We start from the raw sequence: 19,072 nt of genomic DNA on the forward strand, positions 1-19,072 counted from the left end.
GCCAGACTTTGCCCTTCCCCAGTTTCCTCCACAGCCAACGGAGCTCCCGCACCCGGCTGCTCAGCCTCCCCCTCCGAGTCAGATTCCAACAGGGGCATGATGACACCAGAACTATATACCACCAGCAGCTAATTTGTTATTTATTTTTTCCCCCCTGTAACTTCTCTGCTGTATTGTTTTCATTGCTGTTTCAGAGAAGAGCATCGAAGCCGGAGACGATTTCAGGCTAAAATCCAGTTCAAGGAAAAGAAAAACAAAAAACAGAGTCAGGATTACAGTATATATACCCAGCTCCCTTCCCCCTTCGACGCTCGGTGTAAGGAGCTTAAAACCCACATCCTGCCAACTGCAGCTGGCGCCTTCAGCCTGTTTCTTATAAACCTTTCATCATTCTCCGTGGGATTGTGGGTCATCGTGCCACAAAGACTTTTCCAGCTGCCGTTCTAGTTTTGCTTGACAAGCATTAAGCAATGTTCACACTGGCTTTGGTCAATCTTACTTTGGTTGAGGAATCTTTTCAGTTCGGTCACAGCTGCGGGTACTGTTCCTGTTGTCATTATTGTAATACATGTTTTTAGCATTATGTGTCAAGGAATTGTGGGTATCTGTTTCTTTATCACATATTTATTATCCGTCTAATCTATCACCATCTATATCTATCTATATCACATATTATCTATTATCCATCTAATCTATCATCTATATCACATTTATTATCCATCTAATCTATCACCATCTATTATATATTATCTATTATCCACCTAATTTATCACCATCTATATATATAAATATCACATATTATCTATTATCCATCTAATCTATCACCTATATCTATCACATTTATTATCCATCTAATCTATCATATCTATCACTATCTATCATTATTATCCATCTAATCTATATATCTATCTCATATTATCTACTATCCATCTAATCTATCACCTATATCACATTTATTATCCAATCTATCTTATCTATCACTATCTATCTATCTTATCTATCTATATCTATATCTATCTATCTATCTATCTATCTATCTATCTATCTATCTATCATTATTATCCATCTAATCTATATCTATCACATATTATCTATTATCCATCTAATCTATCTTATCTATCACTATCTATCTATCTATCTATCTATCTATCTATCTATCTATCTATCTATCATTATTATCCATCTAATCTATATCTATCACATATTATCTATTATCCATCTAATCTATCTTATCTATCACTATCTATCTATCTATCTATCTATCTATCTATCTATCTATCTATCATTATTATCCATCTAATCTATATCTATCACATATTATCTATTATCCATCTAATCTATCTTATCTATCACTATATCTATCTATCATTATTATCCATCTAATCTATATCTATTATCTATTATCCATCTAATCTATATCTATCACATATTATCTATTATCCATCTAATCTATTTTATCTATCTCTATCTATCTATCTATCTATCTATCTATCTATCTATCTATCTATCTATCTATATTATCCATCTAATCTATATCTATCACATATTATCTATTATCCATCTAATCTATTTTATCTATCTGTCTATCATGTATTATCTGTTATCCATATCTAGCTATCTATCTCCTATCTATCCATCTCTATTATTCATCTAATTATCTAATTTTTTTCTCTGTGTATTTCTCTCTCTCTTTCTCTCTCTCTCTCCTTTCTTTTCAATCTTGTCAGATCTTCGGCGTCTGCCTGGGCAAATCCCTGCAGTTTTCTCGACCAGGTTTTTCAGAAAGAGGTCTGCCATTGTCTCCTCCTTAGAGCTGACAGAAAGTGGCTGGCCCAAAGGTCATCTGAGGCAGGACTAGAACTCCCCGTCTCCCGGTTGCTAGCCTTCATGCCTTAACCCAAACGGCCTCCCTTCCTCCTACCTCCAGTACATCTATTTGTCCTTAAGGTACCACAAGAAGTTGCAGACTGACTCTCAACCCTAAAAAATAAAAATAAGCTAGTTTGGGATCTGCTTTTAGCCCTGGTTCTCTTGGGCCCAAATCCATTGAGGACTAGCACCTTGCTGTTTTATCTGAGAAAGACTGAATACCTGAAGCTGTTTGTCCTCCAGACAAGGGCACGAGCTACCTTCCCAACAGCTCCACTCACCGTACCATCTGTCCCCCGAGTCTCGCCAGCTGTCACACAAGTGGATCAAAGAAATCCTGGTCTCCCCCTGATCTCCACTTAAAAGATCTTGAGCAGACGAGATATTTTTTAATCACCCTTTGGCCACGCTGGGAGAGTGAAGATCTGTCTCCTACGCCAAGAGAAGCTGAACTACTGGAGGATTTACCTCTTTGTGAGTCCCTCGTTTTTTATGGAAAAATGAGAGTATCGGTTGGGGTGTAGGCTTTGCGCGGTTGTGATGGAGGGAGAAAGTGTTGGATGCCTCTTTTACGGAGCTGCTTTACGTTGCTTTTTCAGTCCCGGTTGCCAAACAGCCTCTTTCTCCACTCGGCTCCTGTCTTGAACCATGAGATCAGGGTTGGGGGACACAGTCAAACAACTGCTGTGCGACTTCTCGACGGATTCCGCCAAGGACAAAGACATGGGCGTCCAGAGAAGCCACAGCTGGGAGCCAGTCAAGCTACAGAGCCACCCAAGACAGAAGTAAGTGTGGTGCGTTGTTCCCATAGAAGTATGGCATTTATTTGAAAAGTAATGTGTAAAATGTTAAGATTTAAATGAATATTAATATTAATAATGGTAGAATTGAATTGGAATGGATTGTTGTTTTAATTATATATTTATAATTTTTTCTCTTTTTAAAAATATAGTGTGTAGTTTTAGAATGTACCAAGCAGAATCCGAATGGAAGTTATGTATTAAGTGTTATAATTTTAGGGGAAAGATATAAAGGCGTCATACTCCAATGAGTGATTACAGGAGAAATTTTGTTTAGTGAGAAAAGATATTTATTTATTTGATTTGCCAATTGTTTACAAGATAATAAGTATAAGTGTATACATAGTTGTGAATACATGAAATGGGTACATATAAGAAAAATAAAAGAATAAGAGAAACAATAGGACAGGGACGGTAGGCACATTGGTGCGCTTATGCACGCCCTACAGACCTCTTAGGAAAGGGGTGAGGTCAATAGTAGACAGTCTAAGGTTAAAGTTTTTGGGGTTTGGGGAAGAAACTACAGAGTCGGGTAGAGTATTCCAGACATTGACCATAGTAGATAGTAGACAGATAGTAGATAGTAGACAGCTGAAACAGGACAGACAAAGAATATAAGTGCAATGATTTGAATTGAGATGAAATAAAATAAAATTAAATTAAGAAAGTTAAAAGAGGGGAGAATCTATGTAGAAAATGTCGAATAGTAATAAGATATGGAATGGAATATAAAAATGAGCATGAACCTGAATTTGTGTCTGTACGAAGAGATGTAACCCGGGATTATGCTGCTTTCAAAAAAGATGTTTTATTTGTATTTCTTTTCCTTTTGTGAAAACTCAAATAAAACTTACAAAAAAAGAAGAAGAAGTAAGTGTGGTGCAAAAGTTCTCCTTTGGGAAGAGACAGGAGTCAGCCAAGCAAACTGTTTGAAACAGAACAGCTAAATTGCTTTGTTAAGTAGTTGAGATGGATGGATGGATGGATAGATGGAAAGGACGGTAGGTAGGTAGGTAGATAGGTAGATAATAAAATAGATGGAAATAGGAAAGGTACTAGAAAGTATGCAGAGAAGAGCAACCAGGAGGATGAGGGGACTGGAGGCTCAAACATACGACGGACGGTTGCAGGAACTGGGCCTGGCTAGTCTAGGGAAGAGAAGGACCAGGGGAGACAGGAGAGCAGCCTTCCAATATTTGAGGGGCTGCCCCAGAGAGGAGGAAGGGGTCAAGCTGTTTTTCAAAGCCCCCGAAGGCCAGACAAGGAATAATGGATGGAAACTGAACAAGGAGAGATTCAACCTGGAAATAAGGAGAAACATTCTGATAGTGAGAACAATCAACCCACGGAACAGAAGTTGCCCTCAGAAGTTGTGGGAGCTTCATCACTGGAGGCTTTCAAGAAGAGATTGGACTGCCATTTGTCAGAAATGGTGCAGGGTCTCCCGCTTGGCTGGGGGAGGGGGTTGGACTAGATGACCTACAAGGTCCCTTCCAACTCTATCATCTTCTTTCTGAAACCCCGTTCTCTTCGTCTTCCTTTGCCAGGGCCGAACGAGATGCAGCTTTTGCCCGACAGAAAACCCAGCGTGCTTCTCTCAGAGCTCATTTGCGGGAGAAATACAACCTCCCAAAGGTGAGATTTTTTTTTTATTTTTTATTTTGCCTTCTGGACCGGCTTTCCCAATGCAAATTCGAGGTAGTCCTCCAATTACGCCCAGATGAATAAAACACAGCCCACTCCTCGACGTAACAACCGTTCGTTTAGAGGCCGAAGTCAAAACGGCGCTGAAAAAAAGTGACTTTTTTCTCACTTAAACGACCGCTGCAGCCTCCCCCGCACTCACACGATCCAAATTCAGACACTTGACTCATATTTATGACGGTTGAAGTGTCCCGGAGTTACGTGATCCCCTTTTGCGACTTTCCTTCCTTCCTTTCTTCCTGCCTGCCTGCCTGCCTTCCCCGTCACTGGGAGGTTTTTAAGAAGAGATTGGACAGCCTTTTGTCCGAAAGTAGGGTTTCCTACTTGAGCAGCGGGGGCTGGACTAGAAGACCTTCCAAGCTCCCTTCCCCGCTCTATTCCGGCTGACGTTTCTGACCTTTCTCTTTCTCCTCCTCCTTCTCTCAGAACCCGGCCGACGAAAAGCAGCTGGGAGTCGCAGGGGCAAAACCTCCGCTGCTGCCCCGAGACCTCCGGAGCATCGTGCAACCCAACGCCGCGGCCTGGCCAGTAGTCCCTCCCAACCTCCCCAGCGGGATCGATTTTGACTCCTGGCCAACAAGCCTCCAGAGCCCAGCGCAGTCTTTCCCACGCCTGGGGCAATGCCGTCTCATGTGAAAGGGGCTTTTTTCTGAGGATATGCAGCCAATACATTGAAATATTTGGGACGGGATGGGGGTACGGCCGGACTTTTGGAAGGCTGCTTGGACCCACGAACGTTGGAAATGTCTTGGTAGGAAAAGGGGGCTTTGGATGAAGACCCCCCTCCATAGGGCCGAGGTGGCTCTGTAGCCCTTGTAGAGGTAATCCTCGACTTCCGACCACAACGGAGTCTCAAGACGTCTGTTGCACAGCGAGACATTGGCCCCGTCCCATTCTATGACCCTTTTCTTGCCACGGGTGTTTAAAGAGAATCCCTCCCGTTCCAGAAGTTGTTACGTGAATCTGGTTTTCCCCTTTGACTTGGCTCGTCAAAATGCAGCCCGTCGTAAGTATGAGTCAGTTGCCAATCATCTCAATTTCAATCACACGAGCAATCGACTCACCCCCCCCCCTGAATGATCAAAAGGATTATATGTATTCGGCCAGTGTTGAATTATGCCCGGATCCTTAGAAGGAGGGGGGGGAAAAAAGGAGAGTGAGGCGATTAAATAAAAAAAAGAAAATTTACTTCTATTTGTACCACTCCTTCCTAGAAACCAATCCAAGTTTCTCTTCTCTTTGCATTTTGAAGCAAAAGCCAAAGCAATTGCAAAATTCCTTCCCTTCTTTTTGCTCCCAAAATATTATTTTTCTCCCCCCAAACTGAACGACCTCTTTTCAGATTAGATCCAAAGGCATTCAGCTTTCATTTGCGGAACAGTTTTCCCTGTGGGAAGCGTGGCGAGTCTATTATTTTATTTATTGATCCCAATTTTAAGCCTCTGTCTCCTTGGCGTTAGAACCCAGGTACTGTTAATAGAAACGAGAGTTTTGTATTGTTGATTTTAAAGAATAATTATTTTTTTTTTAAAAAAAAGAACGCATCAAGGCGGAAGAAAAATGCAGAAATACACAATCATGGATGAGGGGATTGTGAAGAAAGAGGGGGGTAGAAATGGCAAACATTGAGGTTGGGCAGACTGGGCCGATTTGCAAAAAGAACAAAAAAATTTATTTTTTAAATAAAAGTTTGGGAACTTTTTGTCAAAACCGGGAGAAAAAATGAATGGGCGATTTTGAGATGTACTGCTTTAAAAAAGAGCTCCCATTTTGGAAATCTGAAGAATATTAACTAGGTTTCTAACGGCTGCAAAGAAAAACAAGAAATGGCTTCTTTACATATTCCCTCCCCATGGCTGGCTGGGGAATTCTGGGAGTTGAAAGTCCACAAAGTCTAAAACGTCGTCCAAGTTTGATCTTGTGAGGATGCTAACCAAGGTCGGATTAACTCTGAAAAACGGCCCCCTTTCCCCCCAGGGCCGTCATCCCTTCGAACGGTCGCTAAACGAACCGTTGTAAGTCGAGGACTACCTGGACATGACTAACCCCTCTCTCTTCACCGCTGTCCCGAGACTCACACCCACATCCCGCAAGGAAAACCGCCTTCGTCCAACTCCAAGCCCTTGCCCAAAAACGCTGATTGGAATTAAATCTCTGTATTTATTCGTCAGATTAAAATCCCGTCTTTCCTTGAGATTGGCTGCTGAAGGTGGTGTGTTGCGTTTCCTCCTCTTCCGCTTTTCCATACACAACCACACAACTTTGTGAGTGAAGTGGGGCGAAGGAAGGTCCGTGATTGATCAGGAAGCTTCACGTTCTTCTTCTCTTTCTCCTCTCCTCTTCTTCCTCACTTTCTATTCTCTTTCTTTTCTCTTTCTCTCTTTCTTCTTTTTCTTTTTCTCCTTTCTTTTCTCCTCTCCTCTCCTTTTCTATTCTCTTTCTTTCTCTTCTCTTTTTTCTCTTCTTTCTCTTCTCTTTTCTTTTTTCTTTCTCTTTTCTTTCTCTTCTCTCCTCTTTCTCTTCTCTTTTTCTTTTTTTCTTCTCTTCTCTTCTCTTTCTCATCTTTCTCTTCTCTCTCTTCTCTTTCTCTTTTTCTTTCTCTTTTCTCTTATCTTTCTTTTCTCTTTCTTTTCTCTTTCTCTTTTTCTCTTCTCTCTCTTCTCTTTCTCTTTCTCTTTTCTCTTTCTCATCTTTCTTTCTTTTCTTTTCTTTTCTTTTTTCTTCTCTTTCTCTTCTTTTTTTCTCTTCTTTCTCTTTCTCTTCTTTCTTTCTCTTTCTTTCCATTCTCTTCTTCTCTTTTCTTTTTCTCTTCTCTCTCTTCTCTTTCTCTTCTCTTTCTCTTTTTCTCTTTCTCTTTTCTCTTTCTCTTTTCTCTTTCTTTTCTCTTTCTCATCTTTCTTTTCTCTTTTTCTCTTTTTCTCTTCTCTCTTCTCTTCTCTTCTTTTCTATCCTATCTTATCCTATTTTCTATTTGATTCTATATTCTATTCCATATTTTGTTAATCTTTCTTTTGCCTTCTTCTCTCCTCTCCTCTCCTCTCCCTGTCTCTCTCTCTTGTCTCTCTCCGGATTCACTTAACAACCACGTCACTAACTTAAGAACCGCAGCGGTTCACTTAACCCCTGTGGCGAGGAAGGTCGCAAAATGGAGCACGGCTCACTTAACAACTGCCCTCATTTAGCAAACAGGACTTTTGGCCCTCCCATCGCAAGTCGAGAACTAGTTTATGAAGCCTTTTAAGTTGTGGATTGATCCACTAACCACGTTTAAACCTTTTACGCATGTGTGTGTGTGCGTTTATTGCCTTATTATTATTATTAGCATGATTAAGTGTATACAGCTGCCCATCTGCCTACAGGCAATAAAGCAACCAGACTTGGTTAAAAAGCAGGGGGTTGGACTAGATGACCTCCAAGGGCCGTTCCAGCTCTGCCATTCCATGAAAGCAACGATGGAAAAGAAGCCTATATAATATAACCAAATCTAAAAGGCATTTCAAAACACAACTCGCTGCAAAAAAATAAATAAGCCCCTTTCCATTGCTAACCCTCATTAAACCAGATTCCCGGACGTTTTTAAATCTCGGCTTTCTGACCTGGCGCGGACTACATTTCCCGTCGGTCCCCCCCACACCTCCCTCGGCGCGCGCGTGCGCGGGCGTCGTCCCGCCCGTCACGCGCAGGGGGAATCCCCACCCAGCTCGTGGGGGTGACGCGCAGGGCCCGTCCGGCCAATCAGCGTGGAGCGTCTCTCTCTCTCTCTCTCCCTCTCTCTCTCTCTCTCTGCGGGCAAAGCGGAAGGAACGGCAGAGCCCGTCGCGGAGGGAGGGGAGGGAGCGAGGCAGAACAGCGGGCATGAGCCAGAACGGAGGGGGAACCCTTTCGAGGGGGACGCGGGGAATCCTTCCAGGTGCGTAGCGTGGGGGGGGGGGAGAGGTTTGGGGGATTCCCCCAGGGTAGCTGCTCTCCCCTCCCCCGCCCCAATCCGGGGTTAAAGCCGGGGTTAGGCTTGGGTTTAGCCCGTGCCAGCCTCTTTATCTCCTCCCCCCGCCTCCGCTAACGACAGCCCTGCGAGGTAGGCTGGCTCAAGGGAAAGGAAACGGGGTTTGCCCGGCCCAGGAATGTCTTTGGGTTGAGAAGGGAGAGAGGCTTGAGATGGGGAGGCCAGGCCGAGTCTTTTTGGGGGCAGTGGGCCCTCCCGCCACCCCCAACTGTGAGAATGGGAAGGCAAAGGTTCTAGTCCTCAGTGAGGGAGGGAGGGAGGGAGTAGCATGAAAACAGGGCCGGCTTTTTAAATCTTAAATGTCTTCCTGAGGGATGCTCGAGAGTCCAAAGGAATGGGGCGGGGGGACAAAAACCCTTCCTTCCTTCATTTCTTCCATTTCCATCTGTTTATTCCTTCCTTCCTCCTTCTCTCCCTTCCTTTCTTCCTTCCATTTTTCCATCCTTTCTCTCTTTTTCTTTTCTCTTTTATCTGTTTCTCTCATTCCCCTCCCTCCTTCCTCCTTCCTTCTTCCTTCCTTCCTTCCGTCCCTCCCTCCTCCCTCCCTTTCTTCCTTCCTTCCATTCTTCCATCCTTCCTCTCTTTTCTTTCTCTCTTTTTATCTGTTTCTCTCATTCCCCCTCCCTCCCCTTCTTCCTTCCTTCCTTCCGTCCCTCCCTCCTCCCTCCCTTCCTTCCTTCCATCTTTCCATCCTTTCTCTCTTTTCTTTCTCTCTTTTTATCTGTTTCTCTCATTCCCTCTCTCCCGCCTGCCTGCCTGCCTGCCTTCCCTCCCTCCCTCCTTTCTTCTTCCTTCCCTCCCTCCCTTCCTTTTTTCCTTCCATCCTTTCCTCCTCTTTTTCTCTCTTTTCTTTCTTTTCATCTGTTTCTCTCATTCCCCCTTCCTCCCGCCTGCCCTTCTTCTTCCTTCCTTCCCGCTCTCCCTCCCTCCTCCCTTCCTTTTTTCCTTCCATTCTTCTTTCCCTCCCTCCCTCTCCTCTCTCTCTCTCCCTCTTCTTCCCTCCTTCCATCCTTTATCCCTTCTCTTCTTTCTCTCTTTTTCTTCTTTCGTCTTCTATTTCTCTCTCTGTTTCCTTCCTTCCTTCCTTCCTTCCTTCCTTCCTTCCTTCCTTCCTTCCTTCCTTCCTTCCTTCCTTCCTTCCTTCCTTCCTTCCTTCCTTCCCACCATTCTTGAGCTTCATCATAGTTTGGCAAGTAAGCCACCATGGAGCCCAACCCACAAAAACCATCTTTAAGGACAATGAGCCAAGCTGCTCAAAATATTACCCTTTATCGGGAATCGAACTCTTTATTTCTGCTTTGCTGCGTTTCAGCTGAATTAGTGTTGGAATAACCAGCCTGGCAATTGGCTGTTTATCGGTTCTATTCATTACGAAGTGGGGGGGGAGAATTAGCAAAATTTTGTCTTTTGCTGACGAGATAAAAGAGCGTTTATATTTATCACACAATCACCCCTTTAACTGCACAACAACACTCTTATTTGGCCAAAGCCATTCAGGACTTTGGTCCCTTTTTGGATAATAACAAATTTATTTTTAAAAGTGTGGGAGGGAGGAGAAACCACATTTGGGGGGGGGGGAAGAGACGCTTCAAATAATGTTGCTTTTTTGCATCTATCTTGGCTTTATTTTGGCCTCCTTTGGAATACTCTGGTTTCTGGAAAAAAAAAAAAAGTCACAGAACATGCTTACTACTTCCTTATTTAAAGCCAGCAGAGATTTGGGGCAAACCACTTTTTGGGGATGGGGGAAGGGAGAAAAGAGGGTGTCGAAATAATATTTCCCCAACCTATTTCACAATAAATAGGCAATGAATAACGTGGCTGACCTTGTTTGTTAATAAAGTCTATTGTGGGTTTTTTTTTCCCCCTCTTGCGTGGCATGCAATTGGTGAAAAGTAAATAAAAGATTTTAACTTGTTTTTTAAAAAAAACTTTGAAAAAAGTTTTCTCCGAAAGAGTCTATGAGCTGGGCATGGCCTGGATGGAGCCTTCAGTTTCAGGAGCAGGCTATCTTTAACTGCAACTTAGAGCCCACCTGAAATCACCAGCTGGAGAAGAAAGACGTGGTGGGTTAAAGATGCAAATAAAATTGCAATTTCACGAGGAACGTTCCTGAAGAATTGTTTGGGAGAGAGCCCTGTGGCCCTAAATCGGGAGGAATCTGCTTAGATCTTTCTTCCCGATTAGCAGATTTGATCAAAGAGGCCTTTAATATGGGATATTCTATCTGATCTAAATATCAGAAATCCTGGGATGTATATGCTGTTGTCATCATGAATTTCTGCATTAAGCCAGGTTTCAGTAAAACAGAGAACTGCTGAGTTGTAGAAATCCTAATTGCACCTATTTCAAAGGAGTATTTCATCCATCTTGTTAGCAAGTGAGCCTTGCTAACATATTTGCCTCTTAGGAAGGGAGCTGCAGCTCACAAAATCCGGTGATAGAGACAGACCTCGAATTACAACCACAATTGATCCCAGAATGTCTGTTGCTAAGTGAGATAGTTATTAAGTGAATTTTCCCCCCCTCATTTTATGACCTTTTTTGTGCCAGACTGGTTAAGTGAATCACAGCGGTTGCTGAATTAGTCACCAGGTTGTTAAGTGAATCTGGCTTCCTAACTTTGCTTGTTAAGATCACCAAACAGGATCATATGACCCCGTCATAAATACACGTCAGTTGCCAAGCATCTGAATTTTGATCACACAGCCATGAGGGTTCTGCAACGGTCGTAAGTGTGAAAATCGGTCCTTAAGTCCCTCCCTTTTTTCAGTGCTGTTTTAACTTCGAACGGTTGCTAAACGAATAAGTCAAGAATTGTCTGTGTATTTATATATTTATACACACACGTATATTTTGTGTGTGTGTACTTTTTGTTGACGAAAATATTTTCCAAGGAAAAGAAAAACAAGGATAATAAAAAGAAAGAAGAGGAAAGAAGAGAGAGAGAGAAAAAAGAAACAGGGAACGAAACACATCAAGGAAAAGAGGAAGAAAAAAATTACAATATGTGAAGAAGCCATTTCTTGTTTTCCTTTGCAGCTGTTAGAAACCTAGTTAATATCCTTCAGATTTCCAAACCCAAAACTTGGGTTAGTTTCTAGGAAGGAGTGGTACAAATATAAATAAATTTTCTTTTTTATTTAATCAACTCACTCTCTCTTTTTTTTTTTCTTCCTTTAAGGATCCAGGCATAATTCAACACCGGCCGAATACTGATTATGCTACCCTGGATGTATATAATCCTTTTGATAATTCGGGGGTGAGTCGATTGCTCGATCTTTGGGGGAATTGGGTGGGGTGGGGGGTATAAAATGCTGTGTTTGCATTTTATGGGCCTTCTGGCTTTGCTTTCAATGGGGATATCCTTGCAGCGGCTCCCTCTCCGGGCTTTCAGAATCTGCCTTCATGAGGTCTAGAAACATGAGCTGGCTTTTCTTTCTAGGAGCAGCTGTATTTCCCCGCCACTAAAGATGGCTTTTGTTCATTTCTTCATGCAAGGCATTTGAGGCTTTCAAGAGGAGATTGGACTGCCGTTTGTCAGGCATGGTGTAGGTGTGTGGGGGGGTTGGACTAGATGACCTACAAGGTCCCTTCCAACTCTGATTATCTGTAATCTAATCTGATTTGTCAATCGGAGTGAGCTGCAAGGCCCTGGTTAGAATTTCAGTACTGCTCCAAATCCCACCAGGGGGCTCTAATTGGTGTTCTTGGCCTCAGTGTTCCCCACCTGTAAAATGGGTATAATACAGATTCGACCGCCTGTCGGGAAAGATTACACAGCTACAGGAGCTACAAACTTGTTATTTCATGCTTTTTAAGAGGAAGCACTAGGGATTTGGAATTCCACCTGATTTATAACTTACGACTACAGCTGGGAACTTGTTAAATGAGTCGCCTTCTGCAGAAATTTGAGATTTCTCTCTCTCTTTTTTTTTCCCACCCCTTGTCTTGGGGTAGCTTCCCCCGCCATACCAGCCCCCGCCCTCGGCTCCCACCATCCCTTCTGTGCCCACAGTTCCTGCCTTGGAGGTGCCCAAGAAACACAACAATGCGGAGCCCAAAAATTACGGCTCGTACGGGACACAGGTAAGGAGAGAGAGAGAGAGAATGAGAGAGAGAGAGAAAAGCACATTCTGAAGAGGTAAAACGTTGAAATATTGGTAAAAATAGAAAAGTAAATTTTGGGCTAAAATTGGCAAAAAATATTTGGGGTGAAATTGGCAGTTTGGTCTAGTAGGGAAGGTTCCAGGCTAGAAAGCGGACCTATCTTAGGCATGAAAGCCAGCTGAATAACTTTGGGCAAATCACCAGGAGGTAGTGAGTTCTAGTCCCGCCTTCGGCATGAAAGACAGCTGGGTGACTTTGGGCCAATCACCAGGAGACTGGGAGTTCTAGTCCCGCCTTTGGCATGAAAGACAGCTGGGTGATTTTGCACCAATCACTAGGAGACTGGGAGTTCTAGTCCCGCCTTAGGCATGAAAGACAGCTGGGTGACTTTGCGCCAATCACTAGGAGACTGGGAGTTCTAGTCCCGCCAAAGGCATGAAAGACAGCTGGGTGACTTTGGGCCAATCACCAGGAGACTGGGAGTTCTAGTCCCGCCTTCGGCATGAAAGACAGCTGGGTGACTTTGGGCCAATCACCAGGAGACTGGGAGTTCTAGTCCCGCCTTAGGCATGAAAGACAGCTGGGTGACTTTGCGCCAATCACTAGGAGACTGGGAGTTCTAGTCCCACCAAAGGCATGAAAGACAGCTGGGTGACTTTGCACCAATCACCAGGAGACTGGGAATTCTAGTCCCGCCTTAGCTATGAAAGACAGCTGGGTGATTTTGCACCAATCACTAGGAGACTGGGAGTTCTAGTCCTGCCTTCAGCATGAAAGACAGCTGGGTGACTTTGCGCCAATCACTACGAGACTGGGAGTTCTAGTTCCACCTTAGGCATGAAAGACAGCCGGGTGACTTTGCACCAATCACCAGGAGACTGGGAATTCTAGTCCCGCCTTAGCTATGAAAGACAGCTGGGTGACTTTGGGCCAATCACCAGGAGACTGGGAATTCTAGTCCCGCCTTAGCTATGAAAGACAGCTGGGTGACTTTGCACCAATCACTAGGAGACTGGGAGTTCTAGGGTGGGATAATTAAAAAAAGATTTTCCCACTCAAATGCTTTGCAGTTAATTGGACGCTTCCAAGCTGCCTTGAAGTGCATCGGGCAGCTACCCTCTCACGCGGCCAGCACTGGGTGGCACTGCCGCTCCATCCCATCATTCTAAAATATTTCTATGGTCTTTTTAGAGTTGCCTAAAGGGAGGGTGGAGCAGTGCGGCAGCTTGGAAACCAAAGTGCATTCCATAAATGTTTTCAAAGTCACTAAGTGACTGAAGTTTCTGCCGTGCAAAAATCTAACTGAAGAGCCAGATGGATGACTCTGGGCTATGGAGGTGTCCCATTGGAGGATATGAATTAGGATACACCCAGGAGATGGAGGGAAAACCAGGGTCAAAGGCGACAATGAACTATGCGTCTGTAGAGTCGGCTGCACCCAAGAGAGTGCTGGCATGTTTACTCTCAATAAATCCTTTTGAAGTTTTTTGGAAGCTTGGCTCGAGACTCAGGATTTCATTGGGGGCAACTCCGGAATCCTGACACATTCTTTCTGGTTTTTTCCCCGTGAAGGAAGCAGCCACCGCAGCTAAGGCCGACCTCTTAAAAATATATCTATCTATCTATCTATCTATCTATCTATCTATCTATCCATCCATCCATCCATCCATCCATCTATCATCTATCTATCTATCTATCTATCTATCTATCTATCTATCTATCTATCTATCTTTATCTATCTATCTATCTATCTATCTATCTATCTATCTACCAGGATATTTCCGTCTGTCTGTCTGTCTGTCTGTCTGTCTATCTATCTATCTATCTATCTATCTATCTATCTATCTATCTATCTATCTATCTATCATTCTATCTCTATCTATCTATCTCTATCTATCTATCTATCTATCTATCTATCTATCTATCTATCTATCTATCTATCTATCTATCTATACACACACACACACACACAGACACAATATGTATATATATGTGTATATATATGTTTATGTATATGTATATATTTTACGTACGTGCGGGCAAGTCCTTGACTTACGGCAGTTCGTTTTTAGTGACCGTGTTTGCAGTTACGACGGCACTGAACAAAAAGGGACTTAGGGCCGTGCTTTGCGCTGACTTATTCCCCACAGTCACAGCGATCAAAATTTTAGACGCTGTCAGGATTCCGGCAATTGCCCTGAATTAAATCATGAGCCTCGAGCCAAACTTCCAAAATTTAAAGAGGAATTTATTGGGAGTTCACATGCCGGCACTGCCTAGGTGTAGCCGACTCTGAGGCACATCATTCACTGCCACCCTTGACCCTGGTTTTCTTCCCCCACCCCTCTGGGTGTATCCTAATTCATATTCTCCAATGGGACCCATCCATAGCCCAGAGTCATCAGTCAGGCTCTCCAGTTAGAATTTTGCATGGCAGAAACTTCAGTCACCTCGTTACCTATCTTTGGAAAACTATTTATGGAATGCGCTTTCGGTTTCCAAGGTGCCGCACTGCTCTTTCAACCCCCTTTCGGTTGGCAACTCTAAAACAACCACGGAAATATTTCATGAGTTGACACAGTTGCTGATCTGTGTGTTTTTCTGGTGTGCTATTTTATTATTTTAATTTCCATTGAATTTTTGACAGCCAGCACGGTGGGCCTTTTCATCAACTTCCTGGCCTCGCTGATCTGGTTCTGCGTGGATTCCACGGGCGGTTCCGGATTCGGCCTCTCCATCCTCTGGGCCTTGATTTTCACGCCTTGCTCCTTCATGTGCTGGTACCGGCCCATGTACAAAGCTTTCCGGTACGTCGGCGTCGCGTCGCTCTTACTTGGGGGTAGGAATCAGCCGTGGCTTAGATCAAGCTTTTAAGAGAAAGGGGGGAAACGAGGTGGCAAACTAGAACTCGCCAGGAGACAAGAGAGTTCTAGTCCTGCATTAGGCACAAAAAGCCGGCTGGGTGACTTTGGCACAATTACCGGGAGACGGAGAGTTCTAGTCCTGCATTAGACGCAAAAAGCGGGCTGGGAGAATTTAGGCTAATCCCTGGGAGACAGTGATTTCTAGTCCCTCCTTAGACATGGAAAATAGTTGGGTGACTTTGGGACAATTACCAGGAGACGCTGAGTTCTAGTTCTACTTTAGACACAAAAGCCAGCTAGGTGACTTTGGACCAGGCCGTGAGTGCTAGTTCTAGACCTGAAAACCAACTTGACTTTGGTTACTTGACTTCGAGCCAGTCCCCGCCTTCTCCACTCAACCCTGTGTGGTGGTGGTGAAAATCGGTGTGTTATTGTTGATGTTCACCGTCTTGAATTATTTGTAGACATAGTAAAAGCGCGGCGCAAATCAACTAAAAAAATAAAATACGGGCGAGCAATGTTTGTTTTCCTCCATATCTCTCCCTCTCTCTCTCTCTCTCTCTCTCTCTCTCTCCCTCCCTCTCTCCCTCCCTCCTTCGATGGCAGGAGTGACAGCTCTTTCAACTTCTTCGTCTTCTTCTTCATCTTCTTCGCCCAAAACGTGATGTACGTCCTGCAGGCCGTTGGGATTCCCGGTTGGGGCTTCAGGTAAGGGACGGATCCTAAAACGGAATCTGGTCAGGGGGGTCGGCGCCTAGATCCGAGGTGCATCTTTGCTTCTCAGCTCCCAAATTTCGATAGCAAGCAGATCCAGCAGTGGCTTGTCCAACGTGGCACGGCCCTGTTTTCCTTCCTTGAAGTTTTTGATTTCCTCTGTTTTCCTGTCCCGCAGCGGTTGGATTATCACCTTCAGCGCCCTGAGCAGTCACCCAGGGGTGGGCATTTTCATGATCCTTGTCTCCGTGTTGTTCACCATAATTGCTGGGCTGGGCATCATCATGTTGAAACGGGTGAGTAGAGCAGAAAGCAGAGGTAGTCCTTGTCGCGTGACCACAACAGGGCTCTGAATTTCCGCGGCTAAGCACAAACTCCGGTGAAGTGAACGTCGCCTTAGTTTATGGCTTTTCTGGCCACGTCTCTGAAGTGAACTGCGTGTCAACTCATAAAATATTTCTCTGGTCTTTTTAGAGTTGCCAACAGAAAGGGAGGGGGGAGCAGTGTGGGCAGCTTGCAAACCGAAAGTGCATTCCATAAACGTTTTCAAAGATAGTAACTAGGTGACTGGAGATTCTGCCGTGCAAAATTCTAACTGGAGAGCATGATTGATGGCTCTGGGCTATGGAGGTGTCCCATTGGAGAATATGAATTATGATACACCTGGGGGTGGGGGAAAACCAGGGTCAAGGGAGACAATGAATGACGTGTTTCAGAGTCGGTTGCACCCAAGCAGTGCCGGCATGGTTACTCCTAATCCTTTTGAAGTTTTGGAAGTTTGGCTCAAGACTCAGGATTTAAATGGAGGGTAACTGCTGGAATCGGACACCGCGGCTGTTAGTTAAGTTAGTCAGACAGCTGTTCGATGAATCCAGCTCGTCAGAAGGCCGCAAAAGGGGATCCCGCGACTCCGGGAACTCTGCCACCGTCGTAAATGTGAGTCCGTTGCGTGTCCAGCACCACCATCTCCCCCGGCTGACCTTTCTTCTCTCTCCCACAGATCCACTCCCTTTACCGCCGCACAGGCGCCAGCTTCCAAAAGGCCCAGGCCGAATTCACCGCCGGCGTTTTGTCCAACCAGACGGTCCGCACGGCCGCAGCCAACGCCGCAGCTGGGGCGGCCTCCAACGCTTTCCAGGCCCCGTGAAAGGAACTGTGACCTGCAGGTTGTCATCCGTCGGCTGACTTCTCCGGACTCCTTCACCGAAACGAACCTCCCCATCCCCTCAAAATGCACGGCCTTGAAAATCCCTCCTGTCCCCTCCCCCTGAAATCACCACGTTTGTGCTGATTTCAAGTCTGGGATCTCGGCAGGGAAACCCGCGACGGATCCACCACCACCCACACTCCGGCTGCACTGAACTCTGAAGATCACGATTCCTCCCTGAACACGGCTTGAATCTTCCCTCCTTCCGCCTGAAAATTTACAGAGGATCCAGCCACTTATGTATTTCTGCTTGTGACTTCTCCGATTTGCCCAAACCGGAAAGAACAGGGGCCTTTTCCTTCCTGCTCGTGTGCCCCCTCCCCACCCCCCCACCCCAAAAAAATATTTGGCTTTTCTCTTTCGCCTTCAATCCTGTGGGGAGCTGATCCTCCCCAAATTAATTTTAAGTTTCCTTTCATCTCCCTGCTGCAGAAAATCCCCTATTTTTTGCAAATTTGCTAAGCCCAACATGCCCCTCCACCGTTCGTACGTTCCTCCTATTTAAGGCGTTTTTTTTTCTTCTCACCCTTAAGCATCTTTTAAGAAGCGTGGACTTCCAACTCCCGGAGTTGCCCCAGGCTGGCTGGGGAATTCTGGGGGTTGAAGTCTCCACATGCCCTTTTAAAATCCCCACCCCCTCAAGAGACACCGCCAAAGTGAATCCATCCGTAGAATTCTGCTCGATGTCCGTCGAAATGAAGACGGCCTTTTCAAGTTTTTTTTTTTCTTCTTACGCTACCCTAAGCCGTGGGTTTTCCAAACTCGGTCAACTTTTAAAAGCGTGTGGACTTCAACTCCCAGGATGCTCCCTGGCTGGCTGGGAATTCTGGGAGTTGAAGTCCTACCTTCTTCAAAGTTGCTTAAATTGAAAAAAATTGCTTTTATTTTTTTATTTTTTCTCTCTTTTATTTTGATCTCTCCCGCCAGTGCTGGCCGCTGGGAGGTGAATTCCCTTTAAAAAAAAAAATCATTTTATTAGCAACGGGAATAATTTTATTTGGCTCAAAAGCTACCCCTGGCCTCTTAAGATCGCTTTTTCGGCCTCTGTGGTGCCTTCTTTTTAGTTACTGATCTTTTTGAGTTCTTTTTCTTCCAAGTTCACACGCCGCCCACTGTCGGAGTTAAAAGGGCTGTTTTTTTTTTTGCGGATGAATAAATTCTCCAATCACCCCAAAATTTGAGAATTGGGATATCAGAAGCAACCTGAAATCTTTCATCTTTGACTGCTTCTCTTTTTTCAGCGCCTGTCAGAAGGGAGGGGACGCAGGACTGATGGAGGCTCCCCGCTTTAATTTTGGCCACGTTTTGGGGTCCTTTGATGTGTTCATCATTTGGGGGACGTCTCCCCCAATGTATAGTTCTCCGCAGTGTCTCTTTTGCTGTGTCTGTGAATTCCTCTACATTTCTACATCCTCTTTATTTGACTTGCTTGGCCCCCAAACCTAACTGGTAGCCCCTCTCGTCTCCCCTTTGTTGGTATCTGAAATTTCAGACCCTCCCCAAAGTTTTCCCATGTCTCCCCCTCTTCTTCGAACTCTGTCTCCTTCCAAGGATTCGCGTCCCCCGTCTGTAAATGTGCAAAAATATGATAATTCCGTTTCCCCTATGCATCTCACCGTTTATTATTATTATTAATATTATTATTTTTTTGCTGTGTCAAGCGCGAGACAAGAGTATGGAATTTTATTTAAGGAATAAAACTACATTTTATCTCCGTGGTTTTCAGCCAGCCGTGGTTTTCCTGGGGAAAAGATGGCTTCTAGTGGGTCAGAAATCTTCCCCAAGGGTTTATCTGGTTTTA

At 44.5% G+C, this 19,072-nt stretch overlaps 2 protein-coding genes across 2 annotated transcripts; both read left to right on the top strand.

Moving 5' to 3' along the window:
* Positions 1-1,648: 1,648 nt before the first annotated feature.
* On the top strand, positions 1,649-5,512 carry LOC113426967 (uncharacterized). The gene is made up of 4 exons (XM_026689415.2): positions 1,649-2,343; positions 2,469-2,654; positions 4,217-4,304; positions 4,800-5,512. Exons 2-4 carry the CDS (start codon positions 2,518-2,520, stop codon positions 5,007-5,009), a joined length of 435 nt encoding a protein of 144 aa, XP_026545200.2. The 5' UTR covers positions 1,649-2,343; positions 2,469-2,517; the 3' UTR covers positions 5,010-5,512.
* Positions 5,064-18,155, top strand: SCAMP3 (secretory carrier membrane protein 3). The gene is made up of 8 exons (XM_087943715.1): positions 5,064-5,069; positions 11,474-11,638; positions 12,337-12,465; positions 14,059-14,092; positions 15,068-15,293; positions 15,957-16,058; positions 16,243-16,360; positions 17,065-18,155. Exons 1-8 carry the CDS (start codon positions 5,064-5,066, stop codon positions 17,209-17,211), a joined length of 927 nt encoding a protein of 308 aa, XP_087799841.1. The 3' UTR covers positions 17,212-18,155.
* The last annotated feature ends 917 nt before the right edge of the window (positions 18,156-19,072 follow it).

The sequence above is a fragment of the Notechis scutatus genome, chromosome 14 (assembly GCF_049901735.1).
Source record: "Notechis scutatus isolate UNSWTSFEM ecotype Mainland chromosome 14, rNotScu1.2, whole genome shotgun sequence".
Lineage (NCBI taxonomy): Eukaryota > Metazoa > Chordata > Lepidosauria > Squamata > Elapidae > Notechis > Notechis scutatus.